Source organism: Pyxicephalus adspersus, chromosome 2, assembly GCF_032062135.1.
Source record: "Pyxicephalus adspersus chromosome 2, UCB_Pads_2.0, whole genome shotgun sequence".
In the NCBI taxonomy this organism is placed as follows: Eukaryota; Metazoa; Chordata; class Amphibia; order Anura; family Pyxicephalidae; genus Pyxicephalus; species Pyxicephalus adspersus.
In genome coordinates, this window is record NC_092859.1 from 18,187,031 (window position 1) to 18,209,259 (window position 22,229).

At 38.7% G+C, this 22,229-nt stretch overlaps 1 protein-coding gene across 3 annotated transcripts in view; it reads left to right on the plus strand.

Annotated features, from left to right (window-relative positions):
- Positions 1-292: 292 nt before the first annotated feature.
- TACC1 (transforming acidic coiled-coil containing protein 1) overlaps positions 293-22,229 on the plus strand; it is a 51,715-nt gene continuing 29,778 nt past the window's right edge. Inside the window, exons 1-4 of one of the 3 annotated variants that reach the window (XM_072399772.1) lie at positions 293-580; positions 4,976-5,052; positions 13,922-14,768; positions 17,824-17,859. In XM_072399772.1, coding sequence (XP_072255873.1) covers positions 459-580; positions 4,976-5,052; positions 13,922-14,768; positions 17,824-17,859 — 1,082 coding nt within the window. In that variant the 5' untranslated portion in view covers positions 293-458. The remainder of the gene's footprint in view (positions 581-4,975; positions 5,053-13,921; positions 14,769-17,823; positions 17,860-22,229) is intronic. The other 2 variants (XM_072399774.1, XM_072399773.1) reach the window with 2 other exon arrangements.

Sequence of the window (22,229 nt, forward strand, 5' to 3'; positions counted from 1 at the left end):
TTATTAAAGTGAAACATTTGTAACTTTGTGCAAAGTCTTTAATGTCATGTTGAAACAAATGCTGTTGCATGCAGATACACGGGTTATTTCAGTGCAGGACTGCAATCTATAGCATGCTGCAATGGAAGTAATAGGGAACAGTGGGATCTATAGTGATATATACAGATATTAGTGTAATATTAGTGTTTTAGGTGAATATGCTATAGGGTTGTCAGTAATGGGAATCTGCAGCCTGTAGGTTGTGCTCAGATCCTCCCTGCTATGAGCTGCAGTAGTACAGTCTGCAGGGGGAGGGATAGCACAGACATGCCAGACAGCTGATTCCCACATACACAGCCAGTGTTGGGGAGAGGCATCCTCCTGCTGGATCTGCTGCTTGCAGGGCTGTCATGTGCGACCCCCTGCACTGAATAGGAACACTCACCCTGCACACTATAGAACACAGCAGCTGCAGCAGGATGGCATTCAGTCCATGGCAGATGCTGTCACCTGTCCAGTGGGCAAAATGGACCTGGTCAGCAGTGAGAGGCAGTGGAGGAGAGGGCACTGAGGATGAGGATGACCATTCCCAGGAATCTGGGTGAGTAGTGTGTCCTGCAGAGGAGCTGAACCTGCCAGGACTCACCGAGGATGGTGCATTGCCTATGCAACCAACTCCATCTACATGCATATATTTGTTTCTGCATTACTCATGATGGGTTACAGCTGCTCATCTGGAGAGAGAGATGTTGCATACACATTTTTAATTTTATATATCTGTATTATTGTTATTATTTTATGTATGAAAGGCCAACATTTGCTTTCTCTACATATTATTTATCATTGTAACCCCTATATGTCTTTATACATATATACTTTCAAAGTATGAAGATGACAAACACGTAGATCCATATTATTTATCCTTATAATCATATACTAATATATATACAGTGTGTGTGTATGTATATATATATATATATATATATACACACAGAGTGCCCACAAACTTAGACATTTTCCATTTTTGGTAAAATATTTTGGTATTTAGAGGACAGAAATGATTGGTTGATATGTGTTGTGGTGTTACAGTCTGGTGTGATGGGTGTATGTGATGATCACCATTTGTTTGGGTCAGGGGTTGCGTTAGATGTATGTTGTTTTTCTGTATCCGAGGCTCCGTCATGTCCTGGCTTGTTGATGGCATTTGGTTGGCCTTGGTTTACCTTTGCCAAGTGTATTTTATCAGGGATTGGCTATTTTAAGGCTTAATTTTTCTATCATTTCTTTATTCTAGGAAACACTAGCTTTTGTCTTTTTCAGTCAGTAAATATCCTCAGTTTCCATAGTGATTTTCAGGCTGCTGAAGTTGCCATGTATTTGTAGGCCGTATGATCACTGTGGTGGCATCTCAGCCATGGTTGGCTTTCCTCCTGACGACAGATGGGCATATCTACATAAAATGTGCTAACAAGAAATCTGTCTGGTTTTCTTTAGCAACAAAGCAGTTTCATCTTTAATATCTAAAAGCAGGTTGTTATGGGCAACAAGAAAACTTTGTCAGCCGGCTGTTTATACATAAGCTCCTGACTAATCCATCATCACTTATCATATGTTCCTGCTCCGACTTGGCTTGTTCGCTAATCAACGCTGAGATTCAATAATGACTTGCAGACATGAGCGAATCTTTTTTTTTTTTGTGCAAAGGAGGCAGTTCGGCAACTTTTTTCCGTTTCTACTAAGTGTGGATTTATCCAGTTGGCAGAAATTCATACAGTTCATCATTTGTGATTTCCTGGATTCATAAATTGCATATTCAGGCAAATCAAACATCTGCAATTTGCTGACTTTTTTAGTTGATCACAGCAATCCCAGAGCCATAGAGAAGCGTGGATTTAAGATACATTGAATTTAGTGCACATTGATATGCATTTCTTTTCGACAATTACTTTGATTTCCTTAGTGTATGCCATGACACATTGTAGTGCATTTATCTAATGCACATTAGTGCGGTGTTTTGGTGTGGGATGGGTGTGTTGGAGCTCATGTTCATTTTGTCATCACGTTGAACAATGTTGCTAAAACCAGCCCAACAGACTTGGTGTGAATGGGCCCTGAATCTTGCAAGCCCTGCCTGAGACAGCTGTACATGTGTGTGATACTCACGGCAGGTTTGTGTTGTTTTTGTATACCGGCTGAGTGTATTATTTCAGTGTGGGAATGCAGGTTGTGACAGGTTGAATAAACATGCAAAATATTTCCGATTTCTGAGAACAGATAGTGAATTGAAGTCACTCTTTTACTGTCCTTAGGTCCTTGTGTTGTGTCTTATTTATTGACACCACCTTGACCGTATGTTTACGACGTTCCTAAATTCATAACCACACACTCGCTCAGAATGTGCAGCACTTGATGTTTACTAAAGACAACATCCTCAATCTGGTAGGAAGGAAATGTCAGTAACCTCCAACGGCTGTATGGTAATGCTACAAATTCTTGCAGCTGCCTTTTACCAAAATTATGTCTTTGGAGTCTCGAGGGTCTGTCCACCCTTTTCTAAAATGCCATTGATGCTTAGAGAGTTCACCCGCCTGATGTATACTAACGCATTTCACGTAACATGCATTTACCTACTTTCGGTGGGATCCATTGCTTGGTATACTTTTAATTTCAGTAATCCTGTAATAAAAGGTGCAGATGGAATCTGGCCATGAGGTTGCAGCGTGTTTGCTACTTTCTTATACCAGGGAACCCCTGCCTCCATATAGCTTCCCCCAGTGGCACCCCTCATAGAAAATGAATGGAGACAGCAGTAAATGCTACCAATACCGCTCTTTACATCCAGCTGCCAAATGTGCAGACCTTGGTTCTTTAAGAATGAGCAGTGAGGTGCAAATGACCAAGCAACTGGCAAGGTGTCAGCCACCAAGAACCACATTGGATCGTTTGGTTCTGAAGCAGGTCAGAACCTGCCCTTACTCGAAGTTGGACTGGAAAAGAACCAGGAATTTGGGTTGGGAGATCCCGCTGGAGTATCCTAGGGGTATAAGATGCCAGGGTCTGATTCAAACCTCCTGTAACTATAATATCACCTTTGTGTGAATAGGTCTTTTAAAAAAAAAAAACTCTAAGTTTTACTTTTGTCCAGTCATCATGGGTACCTGCATATATATATATATATATATATATATATATATATATATATATATATATATATATATATATATGTATGTACATGGAGAAGCTTACATAGCCACAAAGGGACAGAAAAAGAAAATAAAGCAAGTGCAGATCCAAAAAGTACCTAAATATTCAATTTGTGCTGTTGGTTTTAAAGCTAATACCAACCTCATAGAGAACCAACCCCAACAAAAGGGGACACTTAAAGATGAAGCTAGCTATAACAACTCATCATACATGTGTTCTCCAGAGCTCACAATTATTTTCTAAGATTAAATGTGAATATATCGGAACCTGCTCAGCTCTTTTTTTGCTTTGAGTAAACTCAGAAGGGTTCTACTTTAGGACCTTAGGATGCATTGCGTGAGGTCAGGGCAAGCAACAGCTGTAATTCCTAAGATCTGTGTTGCCCAGCAAGACCATATAGCTCTGTATAACAATAATCCTCATGAAATTTCTATGTGAGCCATCTCTGAGTCATGGCGTGCACATCATTACTGTAACCTTAGTGAATGGGGAGACTGACTGTGAACACGAAGCATTTGGAGGAAATAAAGACCGCTGCCAGTGAGACATAAATTCTCTTTTCTAGCAGTGAATGTGATTGGTCCTTGCTGCACTTCTATTATTCTCTGTTTCAGTTTTCATGTGAAAGAGGAAGTACATTTTGTGGTTTTGTAGCTATATGTGCTCAGCCTTCATTACCCGTCATCCTCCATTTTTATTCTTGAAATCAAACCTGAATTTTTCTATGGTTCAATTTTACAATATGTGAACTTATAGAGAACAATTTAATTTTTAAATATTTTTGGAAAAAAGGTCAGAACCTCTGATTTGCTATGCTGTCTATGGCCATGTGGATGTGATTTCCCCACACTTTCTGTTTTCTGACACCCATCAAATAGACAGGGAACTAGCTACCAAAATGCTGCCACCCTATGCTAATAAAATATTCTTGTCCCCAGAGTTGAGCGATTATTTATTACTTTCTTTTATCTGACTTCTCTTACCTGGATATGAAGTGCAGACAGCAATACAATCCTGGCAGAGGTTGCAAAACATATTCGTATAATAAAGTGTGTTTTTATTGTTGGGCTTGGGTGATGTTTCCCCATTTCAGTCTGACAACCTTCAACTTTCCCCTGCTTCCTGTTCTGTTGAGTTGCTACATTCTCACAAAGCAAGAAAAAGTGGACAGAGCTTTCAGCCTCTTCATAAAATCCAAGTCCAGTCAACATATAATTTTGGGTTTTGGTTATAATGGATTAGGGTGGTTTTATTGCCATCTTTGTACCTGTCCAGGAGATTTATTCTGCCCAAATATTGATAATATATACATTCTCATGGCTACCTTTAGTTTCTTGGTATAGCAATAGGCATTTGTACATACAGAAGACTTACAGAGTTTCTGATCCTTTTCTATATTGTTCCCAAATAACTTTGGCTGACGTTATGGATGTAATTCGGAATTAAAGTGTACTGGTCACATAATCACAATGCAGGCAGCCATTTATGTTTTGGTAACTTTTCCATCAGTTCTGTTATTTGACAATAGTTAGAGTTCCCCCCTGATTGCCAACTTCAGCTGCAGATATTAGTTTTTAGTGTCTTTGATTCCTAAGATGAATTGCCATCAGTAATCAATATTGTGGAGGGAGCAGCTGGTGATATTCACTATTTGCAGCTTCCATTTCCTCATGATTAAGTCCTAATTAAGCATTCACTTTTCACTAACTGCATGCGCTTATTAGACAAGAGAGCTTTATCTTTTTGGAGCAATGAGAAAAATCTAACAAAACCTGTTTACTGTCTTCCACAGCTCTGACTCTGAGGGAAACTTTGACACGCCTGAAGCTGATACTCCAATCTCTACTCCAGCCAAGGAGCCAGTGCGAGGTAACCATCCCTGAAAATGTCTATACCCCTTGTATATTGTATAATGATTCTGTATGCCTTTGTCAGGACCAGCGAAATTGTATAAAACAAGGCAAGTGGACATTCTTGTGTTACCTATATGTGACAAATTGGTGGTAAGTAGGATAGGAAGGATAACCCGGGTTTGCAGAGACCATCAATAGGCTGGCCATGGAGCTCAGATGTTGGCCAGTCGAATGGTATAATATGACTCCAAAGAGCCCCAGGCATAAACATGAGTACTCCATTTTCCTGAGCCTGTCTATTCAATCATTTTCCATCAAATAGTCAGGCTGGGATAAAAAAAATGTTCCATAGATGTAAAACTAATCCACCCAACCCAGTGGGCAAATCTGTTTAATTATAAATCACCTTAATCCCTGATGTAGACATTTTATTCTTCTTGATTTGTTCATGTATGGATCAGTGTTAAGCTGCCTACACACGTGCAATTTTTGTCGTTGGAAAGGATCTTTCACGATCCTTTCCAACGACAAGGGAGTGCACGATGTATGAACGGTGCTGTACACACGGCAGATTTTCGCCCGATAATTGGCCGATGCCGATTATCGGGCGATAAAAATCTGACGTGTGTACGTAGCTTTACTGTTTTCATAAATGTATATTTATATGCAGGTATGTGATATAATGGGCTGCATTTACCAGGTTGGCTACCATAGAGGAGCTGCTCGGTGGCTCGGACATGCTTTAGGTTTCTCAAGGACACCTCACTTTTGTGCTTGGCCTTAGAAAAGCCTCATATCCTGAAGTCTGAGCTGGACAACTTGACAATTGGATGTGTGAGGAAAAAGAAGAATGTTAAGGGATAGACTGAAGGCACTTGGAATTCTGAATAGATAAAAACAAGCTAAAGGAGTGACTCTTAAAAAATAATTGGGTAGATGGGGCAGTGATGGCACCACAGAAGGCCTCACCATTTGTGCATTCTACATAAAATTTCGAGTCTATATATATATATATATATATACACACATATATACATAGTGGGGAAAAAAAGTATTTGGTCTTTGGATTTGGGGTCAGTGGAGAGGGGAGATAAACAATTGATGCCCAGTGGGTAATGTCCACAACTATTGCACATTAAAGGTGAGTGTTGACAGTGGAGTTATAGGCGTGCCCTAGGATTTATCGGTGGCTTTTAAATCTTTATGCAGAAGCACTTGGGAAAGTATTGAGTACATTAGCAAGAGGTGAGAGGAGGTAGGCACTATAGGAAGAAGCAGCAGGATGGGTACAAAAAGGAGAAGGTGTATTTGCAAATATCACAATTCAAAGAAATTACATTAAGACAATGGCACAGATGGGGAAAGGGGCCACACAAACAGTGTGATAAATAAAGAGACCCTGCTGAATTGCACTGATTTTTTGAGCATTATAACTGCCTGAAAAATCTTCAGTATTTGCAACTTTCTGATTTGAACACAGGAAGAGAGCAGAGAGTTGGGTGATGTGTTCTTCCTGATTGTACAAGAAGCCTCCATCAAAATTAACCCAACACAAAAATGCCTTTCTGTGTTTTATACTATACAGTTATAAGGAATTCTACAGAAGAACTGGAAACAACCACAACTTCAGTGTAGATTGAAACGTGGCCAGGAACAATGGCAGGGAGCTATGGAATCTTGTAAGAGATACAAAAAAACAGTGGGTGTCTTGGCTCACCATCTGTAACTAAAATATCAGTTTGAGTGAACTGATCCTATAAAAGCCATACAAGCCTTGTGCTGTAAAATAAAAAACAATATTGTGTGTTGGTATTCTCACTGTAGCCTGCAGTCTATGATGGTGATGATGATCATGGTCTTTATAGCATTTACAGGGCTCATTCCTCCATGTCGCATATTCTACATCATCTAACTGATCTGCTCATCTCTAGAATATAAAAGCTTTTATGCTTCCTGACAGCTTGTTTTGCTTGGTTTATGATTCAGACATGCAGTATGTGGGCGAATGACTCACGGGATCTGAGGAATCCAAATATATCCCGCAATCTGCAAAACCATTTTCTGCCTGGCCTGAGTACTTTTATGTATAGATGTGTTCTGAAGATTGTTCCTGAGTAAACTTTGTTTAACTGCTTCTGCATTGTTGTGTTCATCATGGAACCATTAATGTTCTGATGTTCTTGGCCCCTTTTTAATAAAACAAAAAGAGCTATGGAAAACATTCACAAATATGCCTGTAAGAGAGAATGGGATATTTGGCACTCGTACAATCTTCCTGTGCAGATTGTTGTTCTATTTTAGCTGGCGTGTTAACCTACAAGCAGGCATAAAGGAGCAAGAAATATTTTCTGTTTGATTACTGAACAGAAAGTCATTTGTTCATAGAAAACAATTTTCAAGTTAATAAAGTGTACGTACACCCTATCAATGAACTTTTTATTCTGTGCAGACTTCCTGATTATCTTAAGGTGCTATCGTAGATTTTCCTATTGATTTTCCTATTGACAACCTAATGATTATTTTTTATGTTGCGGAGGTCAGGGAGTAGGAAGGTCTAAGTAGTTTAGCAAAAGTCAGTAGCAGGGCTGTCTACAAAATTGCTCAGCCCAATGGATTTAGGAATTTGATTAAGTTTAGGCTCTTATCTAATAGTGAGCATAAGAATCTCATATATTGTACATATTTTGAACATAAAGAACTTGAAAGTTATAGTATTGTTTGAAAAAGGGAGGCTTTTAAGGTGCCATAAAATACAAGAACATTTCTGTGTGTTTAAAACAAACCTAATTCATTAATTTTTTTCAACATTTTTAAAACATATTAAAATTAATAGACACGTTTTGCAGGCCTTTGTTTGCGAAACGCATCTAATAATTTTATTATGTTTTAAAAATGTTGAAATAAATTAATGAACTATGTTTTAAACACCAATGGATTAAGGAGCTGAGTGCATTTCTGGCAGATCAATAGATATACAGTGTGTGTATATGTATGTGTGTGTGTGTGTGTGTATATGTATGATATATATATATATATATATATATATATATATATATATACACATCAAGTATACTTTATATAAACCAATTTACATATGTCTTAATTTTAGATAGCACAGTGAAGTTTGGTATTATGGAATTACTGTCTGAGACAGATTGCCTGGACTGGAAGTAAGTAGGAACTCTTAGAAAAGGGAAAATAGGAAATCTTCCTGATAAGGACATCAAATAGAATGCTGATTGCAGCTGTAAACCTTCATCACTCTCAGCTGTCAATTTAACAAGAGGGCACATTTTTCGCTTTTATCTGATATCCTGCCTTTTTTAAATGGACTCCAGAGAATTTTTAGTCTTGGACAAAGAAGAACTTTACGACTCTGCTGGAGTAGTTTTTAGATTAAAAAGCTTAAAAATACAATTTACATAAAAATAAAAAAAACTCCCTAAAATACTTAACATATAAACATATATAGCCAAAAAGATAACTGGATAGCCTTTGAAATAATGGTTGTTTGGGATCAAAGATCTTTTAAAGAATTGACTTCCCGTACCCTATACAATATCCATATATAATGTTTAATTTTGGATTGCACAGTGAAGTGTTAGAACCATGCCCAGACATGGAAGAAGACCAACAGAATAGGACATCGGTTTGGTAGTGTGGACATCACATCACTTGTGGAAGTCACTCCAGTGGGTTGGAGCAAGAACCCAACCACCCTAAAAGCAATAAAAGCACTTTAAGGGGGAACTTAAAGGCTCCTTCAAGAATATAGAAAATTCTGCTTATGGTCAGTGGTAAGGATTGGTGAGGGCCTTCATGTTTATGTGTTCAGGTAATGCAGGTGAAGGGAGCTCAGCCCTTGCTGATTTGACAATGTCCCAGATTCAAATCATAACTTTAATCTGTGACCTTATGATTAACACTGTAAGTTGGGAAACCAGTCAGGGAAGGCGTTCTGTGTGATCAGGGGTAGAGTGTACTTGATGAACAATAAGCTTTGTTGGCATGATTAGAATGCAGTGTTAGCTTTCTTTGATGGAGGTGGCAGATCCCCTTGTTTGGTCAGCATCTGGCAAAAACTGGTACCGCATTACCACTTTAAGCAATACCCCTTCCTTTTGCAATCTAGTGTTATAAAAGCACAAATGCAGTCGCGTCTGGTCCATTGCATACTACTTTAAGATTGTCACCATAAGGAAGAATTCACGCCATTTTGGTGCATTGCTGCTTATGTAAGATTGCATTAGGACAGCCAACTAATTTCGACTGGACTGAAACATAACTGTAGTCATTTTTTTGTTGATGTAAAATGCACAGGTTGGCACAAAGCACAAATATGTTTTGGGGTTGATTTGGCTGACGGGCTACTGAATTCTACAATAATTTTTCCACACTGAAGTTCTATTTTCTTTCTATAACTATAGAATGGTAACAGCATTTAGCAGGAGCTCATGGTGTAATGTACTCCATAGCTGCTTATTTTGGCAAGAATGTTAATCTCCGTTTATGAACTGGATCTTGTTTAGCTTCTGTGTATGGGTGTCCTCAAAGTGCATACCAATGCATAATGGAAATGAATGTCAAAAACCGTCTCCTCTGGAAGGATTCCTGGCGTTTTTTTTCTTTTTCTTCAGCAGCCTTTCCAGACGTCTGACTCTTTAACCCCTTTATTGCTTAACCTGGATAAATAACAAATAGCCGAGATTGTGTATATTAACGGAAGATGTTGCCCATAGCAGACAGTTTTCACAATTCAAGTAAAGTCCCTTTATTATGTGCCTTCAGAAGAATTGGACTGATTGATGGAGAACTGATTTAAAAGCTGTTGCCTGTATGTATATCTATATATTCTTGATTTATTTAAAAGGAAAAAGCTGATTGTTTGCTCAGTTCTGCAGTGCTAATGCCCCTGACTGCACCCTAGGGATGGCATAGCCTGCCTTGTATGGTTTGCAAATCTGTACAAACCTTTCTGGTTGATTGATACCAAGGTGTATCCTTTTTTTGGGTAACATGCCTTAGTTGTGCGGGAGCTTCTGGGTGATTTGAGGTCAGAAGACGGTTTCACAGCGGAAATATGAACAATGTAGGCAGTGTTTCACTTCGTGACTTAAATACAAAACCTTTCAGAGTGGGAGGCATCAGGGAAATCCTGACTGAGAGAGACATGGGCTTAAGGCCCAGCAGAATGTGTCACACCATACATCCTTAATGAGAGATTCTCCCTCTTTAAATTAAATACACTGGATGCAACCGTCTTTAATGTCTTTGTTGCTTCAGTATTTGAGGTAATGCTGCTACCTAATTTGGAACGGATAGTAATTGGAGGCTAATATAAATTAAATATATATAATGAAATTAAGGGCTAAACCACTGAATGCAACCATTACATGTTTACCTTTTATCTCACTTTTTTGTAGCCCACTATTTGACGGTTTATACATTTTCTGGAACAGAACAGAGAAAGCTCCTATTCACAGATGTAACTATCATCTTTCAGTGTCACAGGGCCCAGAGCAGTAGCTCCTGGCAGGACCTACTCAAGATTTGTGTCACCTGTATCTCTTTGCTATTTCACCACTTGTGGTATAAGCTACACAGGAGAGGAGAAATATGGATGGCCAAAGGTGCGCTTTGGCACCCAAAGTTTAGCTTTCTTGCCCATCCAAGAAGTTAGGATGTGTAGTCAGTGATCACAGAATTGTTGGCAGAGATTTTTTTTTTTATGCTATATAATTTCCTCTCAATTGCATTTTTTTTATCAAAATTACAATTGCAATTGCAATTAAAATTGATGCCATTCATGTAGTTGTTGATAGTTAAAGGGATGCATGAAGCCAACAGTAGGCTCCTGTGCAGAACTGACAGGGGCCCCTTCCAAAATGACTAATAGCTTTTCTTGGGGGCCCCTGTTGGCTGGGGAGTATCCGGGGTTCTCATGGCATACTTTGCACCTCCCTATATCTGCCCCCTGATGGTTAATCATCCAAAATTTCTTCCATCTAATTTTATCCATCTAATTTCTTCTATAAAATCCACCATAAATAAAAGATCATAATTACAAATATTTGTATTGATTTTTGTTCAACTATAAACTTTATTTCAATCAAAAACAAAATATTGCACAATAGCTTTTAGAGACAAGGGATCCTATTAACAGTAGGTCCAAACAATGCAGGATTTTGCAGCTTTTGGAGTAGATAATTGTCAAGCTTTACCTATATATCACCCTTTGTTAGCAAATTTTGTTCTAGATCTTTTCTTAGCTTTGTAATATGTTTAAAGTCCACTTTTAACAAAATATCACGGTAAAGCCAATATAGTGAATTTTGGGGTGATTTGATTAGGCTCCATGTATGTTTTTGATAAATGGGTCACACAAAAACAGTTCCTAATGCAAATAGCAACCAATAGGTCTTGCTTTCATTTTCCTTAAAGCTCTGGAAACTAGAGAGGAATCCGATTGCTTGAGATTAATTCATGCACAATCACTCGTGTTGACCTCATTTTCCGGCTTTTTGGATAAAGCAAATTTTTATAATGTCACTAGAAATTGTTACCACTTTGTGGACATGAGTGGCAGTTCTTCTCCCTATAATTATTATGTGTGAATCGCTAATCAGTGGAAAGCTGGAGCAGAAATGAAGAGGTTTAGCACATCCGTCAGTTGGGTTTCTTATTTTTGGATGCTGTGTGCTGTAGAATTTATTGGCTTCAGCTCGTTGATAAAAGTTGTCACATTGTAAGTTTTACAATTTTCATTTCTCTGTAACACACATTGAGTACCCGTGTTTTGGCATTTTAAACAGTCAGAAACTCTTTTTCTTTCTTTATCCTAGGTCAGTTAAAGTCACTGGTTGCTTCAAGCAGTTTTCATTTTTTTTCCAGCCAATTTGAGTTGAGCTTGAAGTGAAGTTACGGGCAGATTTCACAGAATGCCTATGTGTGACATTGGGATTAGGACTTCGCATTGGTCTCTAATGTGGTCCTATTGCTGTAGGCCATTCTATAATGTTAACAATGCTTTTAGGATTTAAAAAAAATCTTTTGTAGCTCAATTGAATCTTCCAATGGGGACAAAATCGGTAAATCAAGACCCCAGGCCCTACATCCCTGCAGCATCTTGCACACCTAACCCAAAAGCAATAAAACGCCTAACCCAAAAGCAATAAAAAGATTTGTTTCTGCTTTTACCTAGAATGAATGTACCTGGCTTGTGTACTGTGCTTATACTGTCTTACCTGGGACTGTATGCAGAATTAGAAGTATTAAATAACAGCTTTGTTTTAATTGCAGTAATTAAAGTTTTACTTGCACCAATTCCTCTTTCTCTGGCTTAACATGAAAGTAGTATTTGTAATCTAATGACATACTCTTGTTGCCCTCCAGCTATATGCAGGTTTAGATACACAGACACTGTGTGCTTAAGCAGCTATATGCAATGCAGTATGGGGACAATGGTGGGAACAAGAGTATGGATTGGAGCAAATAAAAGTTTGTTTTGTCCATGGCAGATAATCACATATAGCTTTCATAATAAAAAGCCTTCTCTATGAACATAAGTTGCCTTTCTATTACCTGTAATGGGGAATTCCCTGCTCACCTTCAACCATGTGCAATGATAGCACCCATATGGTCCAGTAGGGCATTCTCCTTTGAGATCAAGCAATTGCCCTTTTGTTAAAATAAGTTTTAATCCTCGGCTGAAAAACAATTCTGCCACACCTTGCATACTCTAAAAATTATTGGATATTATCATCTAAGTTGGGTCTTCGAATGGTGACAACCATGGACTATTCCTGTGCAATGTGCATGTGCATGGCCATTTGCATTCTCCATCGGGAGGCCTGTAATAGGTATAAAATACAGGTGAGTCACCTGTCATAGGATCAATAATTTGCCACCCTATACCAAAAGGCTCTTAATAACAGAGCCATGATGTATTAATTTTAATGATTGCTGAAGATTTATTAGTATGAATATTTTCTTGTTAGAGGTTTTAATGATTGGGTCAACTACATTAGACTTGGCTATTCAAAATCTAACAGGTTTGCAGTGTTGGAGCAACTGTTTTATACAAGGGATGTGTGGGAACTGCAAAAAATCCACCCCTACGATTGTATTTGATATCTGTGTGAGTATCTGTAGAACTTGAAAGGTGGTACCAGATATTGTATATAACAGGCCTGTAATAATATAAGTACAGCTGGTGTCCCTATCTAGAAATAAACTCTAATTCAGACTTTAGAGTGAAATCCGCATTAACTAACAACTGATGACTATTTATATAGCAATCTGCTTGCTGTACAGATCTTCAGATTTTACAGCATGGACTAACGCATTATGCAGCTGAATACAAAGAGCTGCAAAGTAGGTCAATGCTCAAAGAATGAAAGAATGCAAAACTATTCACAATGTTGTTATTTGTTAAAGGGAACTGAATAATGAGGATTATCTGTAATGCTGGCATGGTATATTATTAAGTATTTTGTATAGGTGAGTCCATATCATTTTCACAAAGCTGTAGCCTAATAGGTCCCATGCAGTAGTTCTTCATTTACAATTAATCTGTTATTATCTCACTTAATTATCAAAACATATTCTCTGAAATAACACCCACCTTCATCATGGCCATGAATCACTGCCATGGCACAGCTGACTTTCTGCAGTACACGTTAGCTCATGTGAAACTTTCAATGTTGTGAAAGGGCCACTTGGCTGTGTGTGCTGCAGATTCCAATTCTCACCATAAAAAAACCCCAAAGGCAGGCTTATATTTGTAAGAGCTTTATTACTATTTATGGCACATATTAACTATTTGATATTTATGTTTTTAGTAATTTTCAGAAACTGATGTTTTTTATGTTTTTCTTAATTTTCAGAAACTGATGTCACAGAACTCTTATCCAACTTAACTGTGAATGATAATAACAATTTATTAACTGATGACACCTTGGGAACAAACAGTGGTAAGAAGACAACCAGTGACTTGGCTATAGACAGGAGTCTGCCTGAGGTTTGCACTGACGATTCTATTACCAGGATTTCTGAGGGCCATGTTAAAGAATTTCTTCCTGAAATTACTGGGGTCCAAAAACCAGAAGATCCCCTTGTAGATAATGTTTTTTCAGAGCAGGATAACCAAGGCAATGACACAGGACCTCAGCAGAATACAATAGATAGAGAAAGTGTAAATGAAGATAGTAAAGATTTTCTCAATAACAATGGCCTTCAGACAGATAATGCAACATCAATGGATACTTCTGAAAGAGATAATAACAATCAGGACTCTGTAATGGAAACAAATGACAATATCAAGAAAGATTCACCAAGGAGAATCCGGAAACCTACAAGCAAGCTTCCATCCAGGATACAAAAGGATAGTTCCAACAGGATCAAAAAAGTTGAGCACCAAGAGAAGAACCTGGAGATAAATGCAGATTCCGATGACCTTAACCTTCCCAGAGCATCCTTTAACTGTGATCCCAGCCAGTGGGAGGACCCCAACTTTAACCCTTTTGGGGGAAAGTCAACTTTGTCATCATCTCCTACTGTGACTAAAGCACCTTGTGGATTCAACAAAGATCAGAATGATGGCCCTCTGGATCACCTTAAGCATTCTAAGACCCTCTCCGGGTCAGAAACCGATCTTGTCCAGGATACTAAACCAAGGAGAGGATCAGGAAGTCCCAGGTCATCACCAAAGTTGGGCAGATCCCGTCTAATAACGTAAGTCTTTTGAAAACTGTGTTTTAGAATTTATATTTGTTTTTACAAAAAAACAAAAATATGTAGAGATCCAAGATCCTGCATGGTAGTTGTATGCAAAATATTATTTCACATAATACCTAATAAGGGTATTTTCCCATAAATGTTGCAATCTGCTGAGGTTAGATTGCTGAAACACACCTTACTATAAAACAATGTCTTACCTAGAAACAGTAATTATTATTTAGTGGTTAATGCATGTGGGCTTCTTTATTCCATCATAAAAAGTCCAATCAGATGGTAAGAAAAAATTATGTTCTTCCTCAATAAATTGGCACCTTCACTGGTAAGTCTAAGTATATTTTCACAACCTGCTGCATGGGACCTATGTTTCGGTCTTACTTTCATTAAATCTTGACGTTGTGTCCTATATTATGCTAATATACAGAACACGGATACAGCACAATTATAAATTGAATATCCATAATAATTAACAATAAGTAATGCTCATACTAACCCATAAACCGAATGATCAGCTAATAACACCATAACAATAAGTAATGCTCATACTAACTCATAAACCGAATGATCAGCTAATAACACCATAACAATAAGTAATGCTCATACTAACTCATAAACCGAATGATCAGCTAATAACACCATAACAATAAGTAATGCTCATACTAACTCATAAACCGAATGATCAGCTAATAACACCATAATGCAGCCAACTTATTGTAAGCTTATTAGCTTTTCTAAACAAGTAGTGAATGTGGATGCCACCAATGCTACTGATCCTCTGTATACATGCTAAATTCTCTTAAAAAGACATTGTCACCAGACCATTTGTTTTAACAAAAATTCCCATTTGATTATAGGTGCATTAGACAGGTTTACCTGATAAAGCCTTCCCTACGTAGACTTTCAAAATCCCTTAAATTGCTGATGAGCACCACCATCTCATATATGATGTCAACAGACTTTGTTATTCATGAAAGGTTGTGCCTAATTAGCCAAGGAGTAATTAGAACTACCAGAAAATAAGGCTATGGCATTAGGACTGGAGAAGGCTGCTTGGGAATTGATTCTCCTGGAATAGTCAAACACTGAAAATAAGCATTTGAAGTATTTGATTTTTCTCTTTTACATGCAAGTGCTTACATTGGTGACGCTAATGCCAGTTTTGTATTGGTTATATTTATCAACTTTTAAGCTTCTTCTATGTTTTATTATTTCATGCATCCTTACCTTGTACCCACTTAGTTCCCAGAACCTCTATTGCTCCCAGTGCTTTAAATATCTCCTATTGTTCCATTTATCTTTTCTACAATTCAATCCTAAATTGCTGGAAGTCTTTACCCTTCATGTTGGTGTCAAGCCAACCCATCTTTTTAAACCTCTCTCAGCATTGGCATGCGCCACTTATGTATGCATGTTGGCAGGCTGGTCTGATAGAGGTGAGATTGGGGGAGACATGCGTGTCTGTAGCACCAATGTCTTTAAACTGGAACTGAACTCTGGAAGCTGTGCCAAACTAAAAGGCAAGCAAGGGTAAGAAACTAGTCACCAGTATTGCCTCGGGTCTCTCAGCTGCTGATCTTTTTCTTATTCCTGATTTTTAGGCCTTAATCTCCAGGGCTTTGCTTCCTCAGCTCAGAGCAGTTAGGCAGGGAGTAGCACTAAATCTCCCAAACAGTTGCAGGTATCCAGTGCCCTAGATCTCACACTGCACATACAGGGATTTAGACAAAGGAGTGCTTATTAGGCCTTTGTCCAACACGCTTCCCACATGTATGCATGGAGTGGCTGCATGGCGTTAGGGCTCGGGAGCTGCACTTGTGCGTCTGTGTGTCAGTCATGGGGCCAGCATAATATGTGGGGAGAGGTCATATGGGCTGAGTAATATGTTTGTAAGTTGGTGTGGGGAGGTCAGAGGGGTTTCATTGCATTTTTTTCATGCATCCCCTCCGGCTCTTTGGGTACGTTGGGGCACTTGATCCCCCAAGTAATTAGGAAATCGACTACCACATTTCTAGGTTCTCACATAAATAAACAAAAAGTTTCTAATTGTTCCCTATACCGAAGCATATTCGTAAATCCTCACTTTTTGGTTCGGTTCTAAAGATAAGGTTAGAAAATTACATCTATAGTAAAACTTTTTTAGTGCAGTTGATATTCAGTAAGCAGTACAGTGTTCTGAAGAAATGGGTTACATGAAATCAAAGTGTTTGATAAAAGTAAGTGTCTTTTCTATATTGTAATAATTATTTATATTTCATAAGGTGTATTGTATCATTTTGTTAGTATTATGTCTAAAGTAGAACGTCAGTCAACTTGAGAGGTTACAACGGCATTAAAAATACGACAGAGGTTCTATTCCTTCCGTCCCCATAGCTCTCTGACGTTAAGGCTTGATCTAATTTTATGTTGCTGCTAGGGTATTTTTCTTCTATAGAGTGATAGTGGAAAAGCTACATTTGCTCTACTGAGCTTTTATTCAGCATTTCCCTTCATCGGAGGTAGATACATTGTTCTTCCACCACCTCAACCCCTTTTTGCTGGCATGGTAACATGCATCCATGAAAGATGGAGCTTAATGAAAAGAATGGGTAGTGATTAGTATGGGAAATCACACCAACTAAACATCCACCTTCCAAAAAGCAATAAATTCTTTATAACTTGGGGGTGAGGGCAGTGTACTCCTTACTCTCACATACACTATATGTCCACATATACCAGGTGTGCTCCTATCAAAATGGCCTTAAACTTATAATAAATGTACTTTTACCAAACACATGGGGGAAAACTAAGTTTACCATATCCCCTGCTTGCCTTTACTCCATTATGTCTACTAATGACTGGTACGCTTTACATACTTTACATATATAATGCTTGGTGAGTCTCCTATATCCCGCCCTTTCCCATAGCAATTAACTGTGAGCAGCCATTTATTATATAATATGTGGTGTATAATATTTACCTCAAAAGCAAAATTTTTCTCTCCCCCCCTTTTTCCGATCTCTTTATCTTTTCACCTTTCTTGTGCTGTTTCTTCTTTTTCCTTTGTTTGCCTCAGGACTTCTGAGCAAGTGAAATTTCTCTGTTTCCTCCTGTAAGTATGCTGCTTCCGCTTGCTGTCAGCCCTGATGTAGTCAGAAATCAGTTACAGAAAGGACTAATGTTAAAAGCAAAGAATATGTTGATCATTTATCAGTGGTGGATGCCCATGGCTAAGTCACGTGTGGGTTTCAGAGGCTATGATGGGATTTATGTGGGTGGAATGAAGCAGCAGGCAGCTCATCAGAAAGTTACAAGGCACAAAAATCATAAAATGTCACTCCCATTTTTGGGGAACCTTTAGTATGACCACCAATCAAAGAAAGGGTTTTGAAGTGCTTTTATTCTATTTCCTCCTTTTCTTTGACCTAATCATGCCCAACCTTTTACCCCCATCGATGTCTACTTATCTGGTGGCTGTCTAGTTCACTGTTTGATTGAGGCTTTGTCTGGAATGGGTCAACTTTTGAACTGGTCAAGTAGACCCAACTTGGACACAACTCCATAGTAATTTATGGGGCTGTAATGTTCGGGTGTGGAAAAGACTGCAAAGAAGGGGCAGATCTACACAAACAGTGAAGGCCATTGGTTTTCAGTGAGCATGCTTCGGTGGAAGTAGAGAGTGGGTTAGTTTTATGTAAAAGATTCAATCAATATTAATAATATTATTATTTTTAAACAGGATTTATATAGCGCCAACATATTACGCAGCGCTGTACATTAAATAGGGATTGCAAATGACAGACTAATACAGACAGTGATACAGGAGGAGAAAACCCTGCCCCGAAGATTCAATCTTTCAGGGGTGATGAGTTAAAGGGAGAGGACTAGCTTAGGGTTAATGTGGTAGGAGTGTTAGGTCATAAAAGGCAGGTTGGGTTAGAGTGGGTAAATTTTAAAGGGTTTTAGGAGTTTAGTGTTTGAGGTAGAGGGTAACTAGGTGTTTTACGGAGCTAGGTGGTAAACCCAATAGAACCTGCAGTTTAAATTGGCTAAATACATTTATGATGCCTCAAAGAACAATGTTCAAAGTCCTAAAGTTTGGTATCTTTACAAACTGACCAAAGCCTAGGTAGCCAGCATGCTACAGAGTAGGACCAACAACCTAGTTTGCTTATTCCCTACCACCATGTTACAGATTAGGACCCTTGGTCCCTGTGTTGAAGCCATTGTTTTTTCTGCATGGATCTTATACACTATTGTGGAGTCTGAGCAAGAGCTTTCCAATCAGTATGGATCAGAAATTTTACTGCTTAGGGAGCTATATGTCTGATGCACCTGGGGCTGCTATTCGCTTGAATGAAAGAATAGGAGCTAATGAGAGACCAGTCACATGACTGTTGGCTTCTACTCCTCTAGTCCTTTGCGGAACACTACAGGCTTTACACTATAGCCTGCATTGCTTGATTAGACTGTAAAACAATAAAAGCAGCTAGGAGAAAACTTAAAATACATTTTTTTGCTAAGAATCCAATATTAATTTAATAATAAAAAAATCCTTGCTATAACCACTTCCTAGTAGTTGGCTTAAACAACCATCATCTACTAGAACCTAAATATTCAATTTATTTGGGTGGCCTTATGATTTGAAAATAGGAGACATGGCACGAAGTCATAGAATGAAGTTATGTATGTAACTCTTTGGAAACTTTTTTGTTGTTTGCACCTTCTTACATCTAACAAAGACCCTTAGACATATGTGAACACAGTCAGAGCAGAATGGGTATCGTTGTCTCGTTGTCCTCCTCTATCACACACCTTTGATTCCCTCAGTGCCAGAGCTAAGTCCTCATCTTCTCATGACCAGGGGGTTGCATTTCAGTGCTTTAAATGTTTTGGTCTTCAAACCTTTACCAGTATCTCTTCTCCCACAACTGCCTGTCTCCAGGAGGTACTTGGGGTCAAATGTTGAGTGACAGTCTGATTAACTTTCTCACCTTACGTTCGCGAAGTATGGCCCATGGCCATTTTTCTTGAGAATACCATCTGTTCTGGCCAATTACCACCTGCCTAATATTGTTTATTGTGCCACTAAGACTACCCAAAACCTTTGATGTGACCTGTGGTATCTTCAGTGTTCTCCCCAGCCCCTTTTAACTGGGTGCACCACCTAGCACTTTTCAGTAACCACCTGGCTGTTTTTGGGTGAGTTGGGTCACAATACAGGGGCCACCACTCTCCTACAACTTCTTGCTACTCAGCTTAAAAAAATGTCTGGGTTGAGCACTGTATCTTCACCATGATTTTAGCAGTAGATCCGTAAATCCCTGTTGTGAGTTGGGGCTTCCATGGACTGAAAGCATTTTTTCAGCACATACCACAAATGCTCGAAAAGATTGATAGCTTGGTAATCTGGAGGTCAATTTTTTCATTGTGGTCTTGCCTTCAGAGTACATCATGGCCAAAGGAAGTGTAGGTGGTCTGCATTAGAGTAGCATTCCCACGAATGCCCAGACCGAAGCTTTCCCAAAAAAACATGGCCAGAGCATCACCCTGCATCTATCCTGATCTTTTTCCTAAGGACAATCTTTCCCATGTAACCAGTTATAAACACCTAGACATCCAGATCCATTCTAAAAGAAATCAGGATTCATAAGACCAGATCCCTTTTTTCCAATGTTCCAAAGTCTATTTAGGATCCCCACATGCCCATTGTAGTTGCTGAGCATCAGAACTTGACCATGTTAAGCATTCTAAAAATATTTGTCTGTTGAGGTCTGCTACAATATGAGTCTGCAACTGAAGGATTTTACTTGTGCCCTGAGTGGATGGGGTGCAAATCTGCAGTGAAGTGAGGGATCAGGTCCAAATTCTACATAGGAGCTCATAGTATTGAGCTATGCCGCTAACTTCCTTGTAATAGAGATGAGCAAAGATAGACAGATTAGTAGTCTAAATTGGTGATAAAGTAAGTATAGCTGCTCTGAAACAAAAAGTGTGTGTAGTGTAATGAAATAGGTGATGCCAAATTCAAGTGATATTTACCATCATACGACTCGGTTTCACGTAGGAATGGGTTTAAGAGGCCTTGATAGGATTATAAGTAAATGCTGTTCTGTATATTTGCATTTTTTCATTTGGGATCCAGGCCTGGGGTGTCTTGAAAGGAATGGGTGTGCTAGGCACCCCTTTTCCAGGCCAGACAATGAGGATGGCCCTGGAGGTCTTGGTCATTGATAAAAGGGAACATCGATCAGACTGGGATAAGTTGCAGCCAGAGGCCAGGTGGCTCAGGTGAAGAGGTTGTGTAACCTGTGGTCTGGGCGCACCCAGGAGATCTGAGTTCTGTGGGACCCACAGAGTGAGAACTTTGTACCTTAATAAAACAAATTCAGCCACCACATCAATATATTACATCTTTGCTTTTTTAGTTTAGATATGCTTTATCTTTCATTGCTTTATTTTTCAACTTCATTGCATCCATGGACCATTTTCTGTGCTCTGCCACTAACAACACCTAGCTTTGGCTATCCAACAATAACTATTGGTGATGCTGGTGACACTGATCAATGTGATGTTGCATGGCGGTATCTATCACACATTAAGCATAATTACCAATTTATCCTGTGCATTGTATCGAACTTTTGCATATTTGATATTATGGGAAAACTGATGTTGAAATTATTGGTCTGATGAGAATCTATTTAGGTTCTTGCTGCAGTCTTTTATTTCTGTCTTCCAAAGCCGCCTTTACAAGTCCAGTCCTACTTTCTTTACATTGAGCTTGTTTACAACCTGAACAGTAACTGACCACAAGGAAGCATCTATTCTCTCTACTCCTGCATGCATTTGGCTACAAATTTCTTGTATATTCCTACATGTTTCCTGGCCAGGATGAAGAACTAGTACACAAGAGCAGATTTTCACTGAATAAAACAATTAAATCTGTGAAAGGGAATGTATTAATCAGCTGATATGTGGCTCTGATGGGGGTTTATACAGCTGAAGGTAGATCAGATGTCTTGGTAAATATTGATATGAAAATACAAAAAATATATAGTGTGGAATCAGCATCTGATCAGATTTACAATCTGTTCTATCTGGAAAAAATGGATTGGAAGGCAGAATCTCTTTACATGTGTGCAGAGTTGTGGGCCTTTTGATTGATTGGTTATCAATCAAATATTGAGCAGAAAATATGCTTTTGTATACCAAGCCAAGGAGGCATAGCGTTAGATGCCCATATAACCATTAATTTTACTTGTCAGGGCTAGCTGTCTGAGATTACATGCCTTCATCTAGGGACCTGTGATCTGTGTGCAGAAGACAAATCATTATTAATGGCTTCCAATAGAAGGACCTGAAACAATACCACTTATGAAGAACAGATGTCTTCCTTGTTCTAACCCCATGTACAGTGCAGACTTTCTGAATGTAAACCAAGCAATGTCTAACTTCACTGATAGTATATCTCATTGCACATTG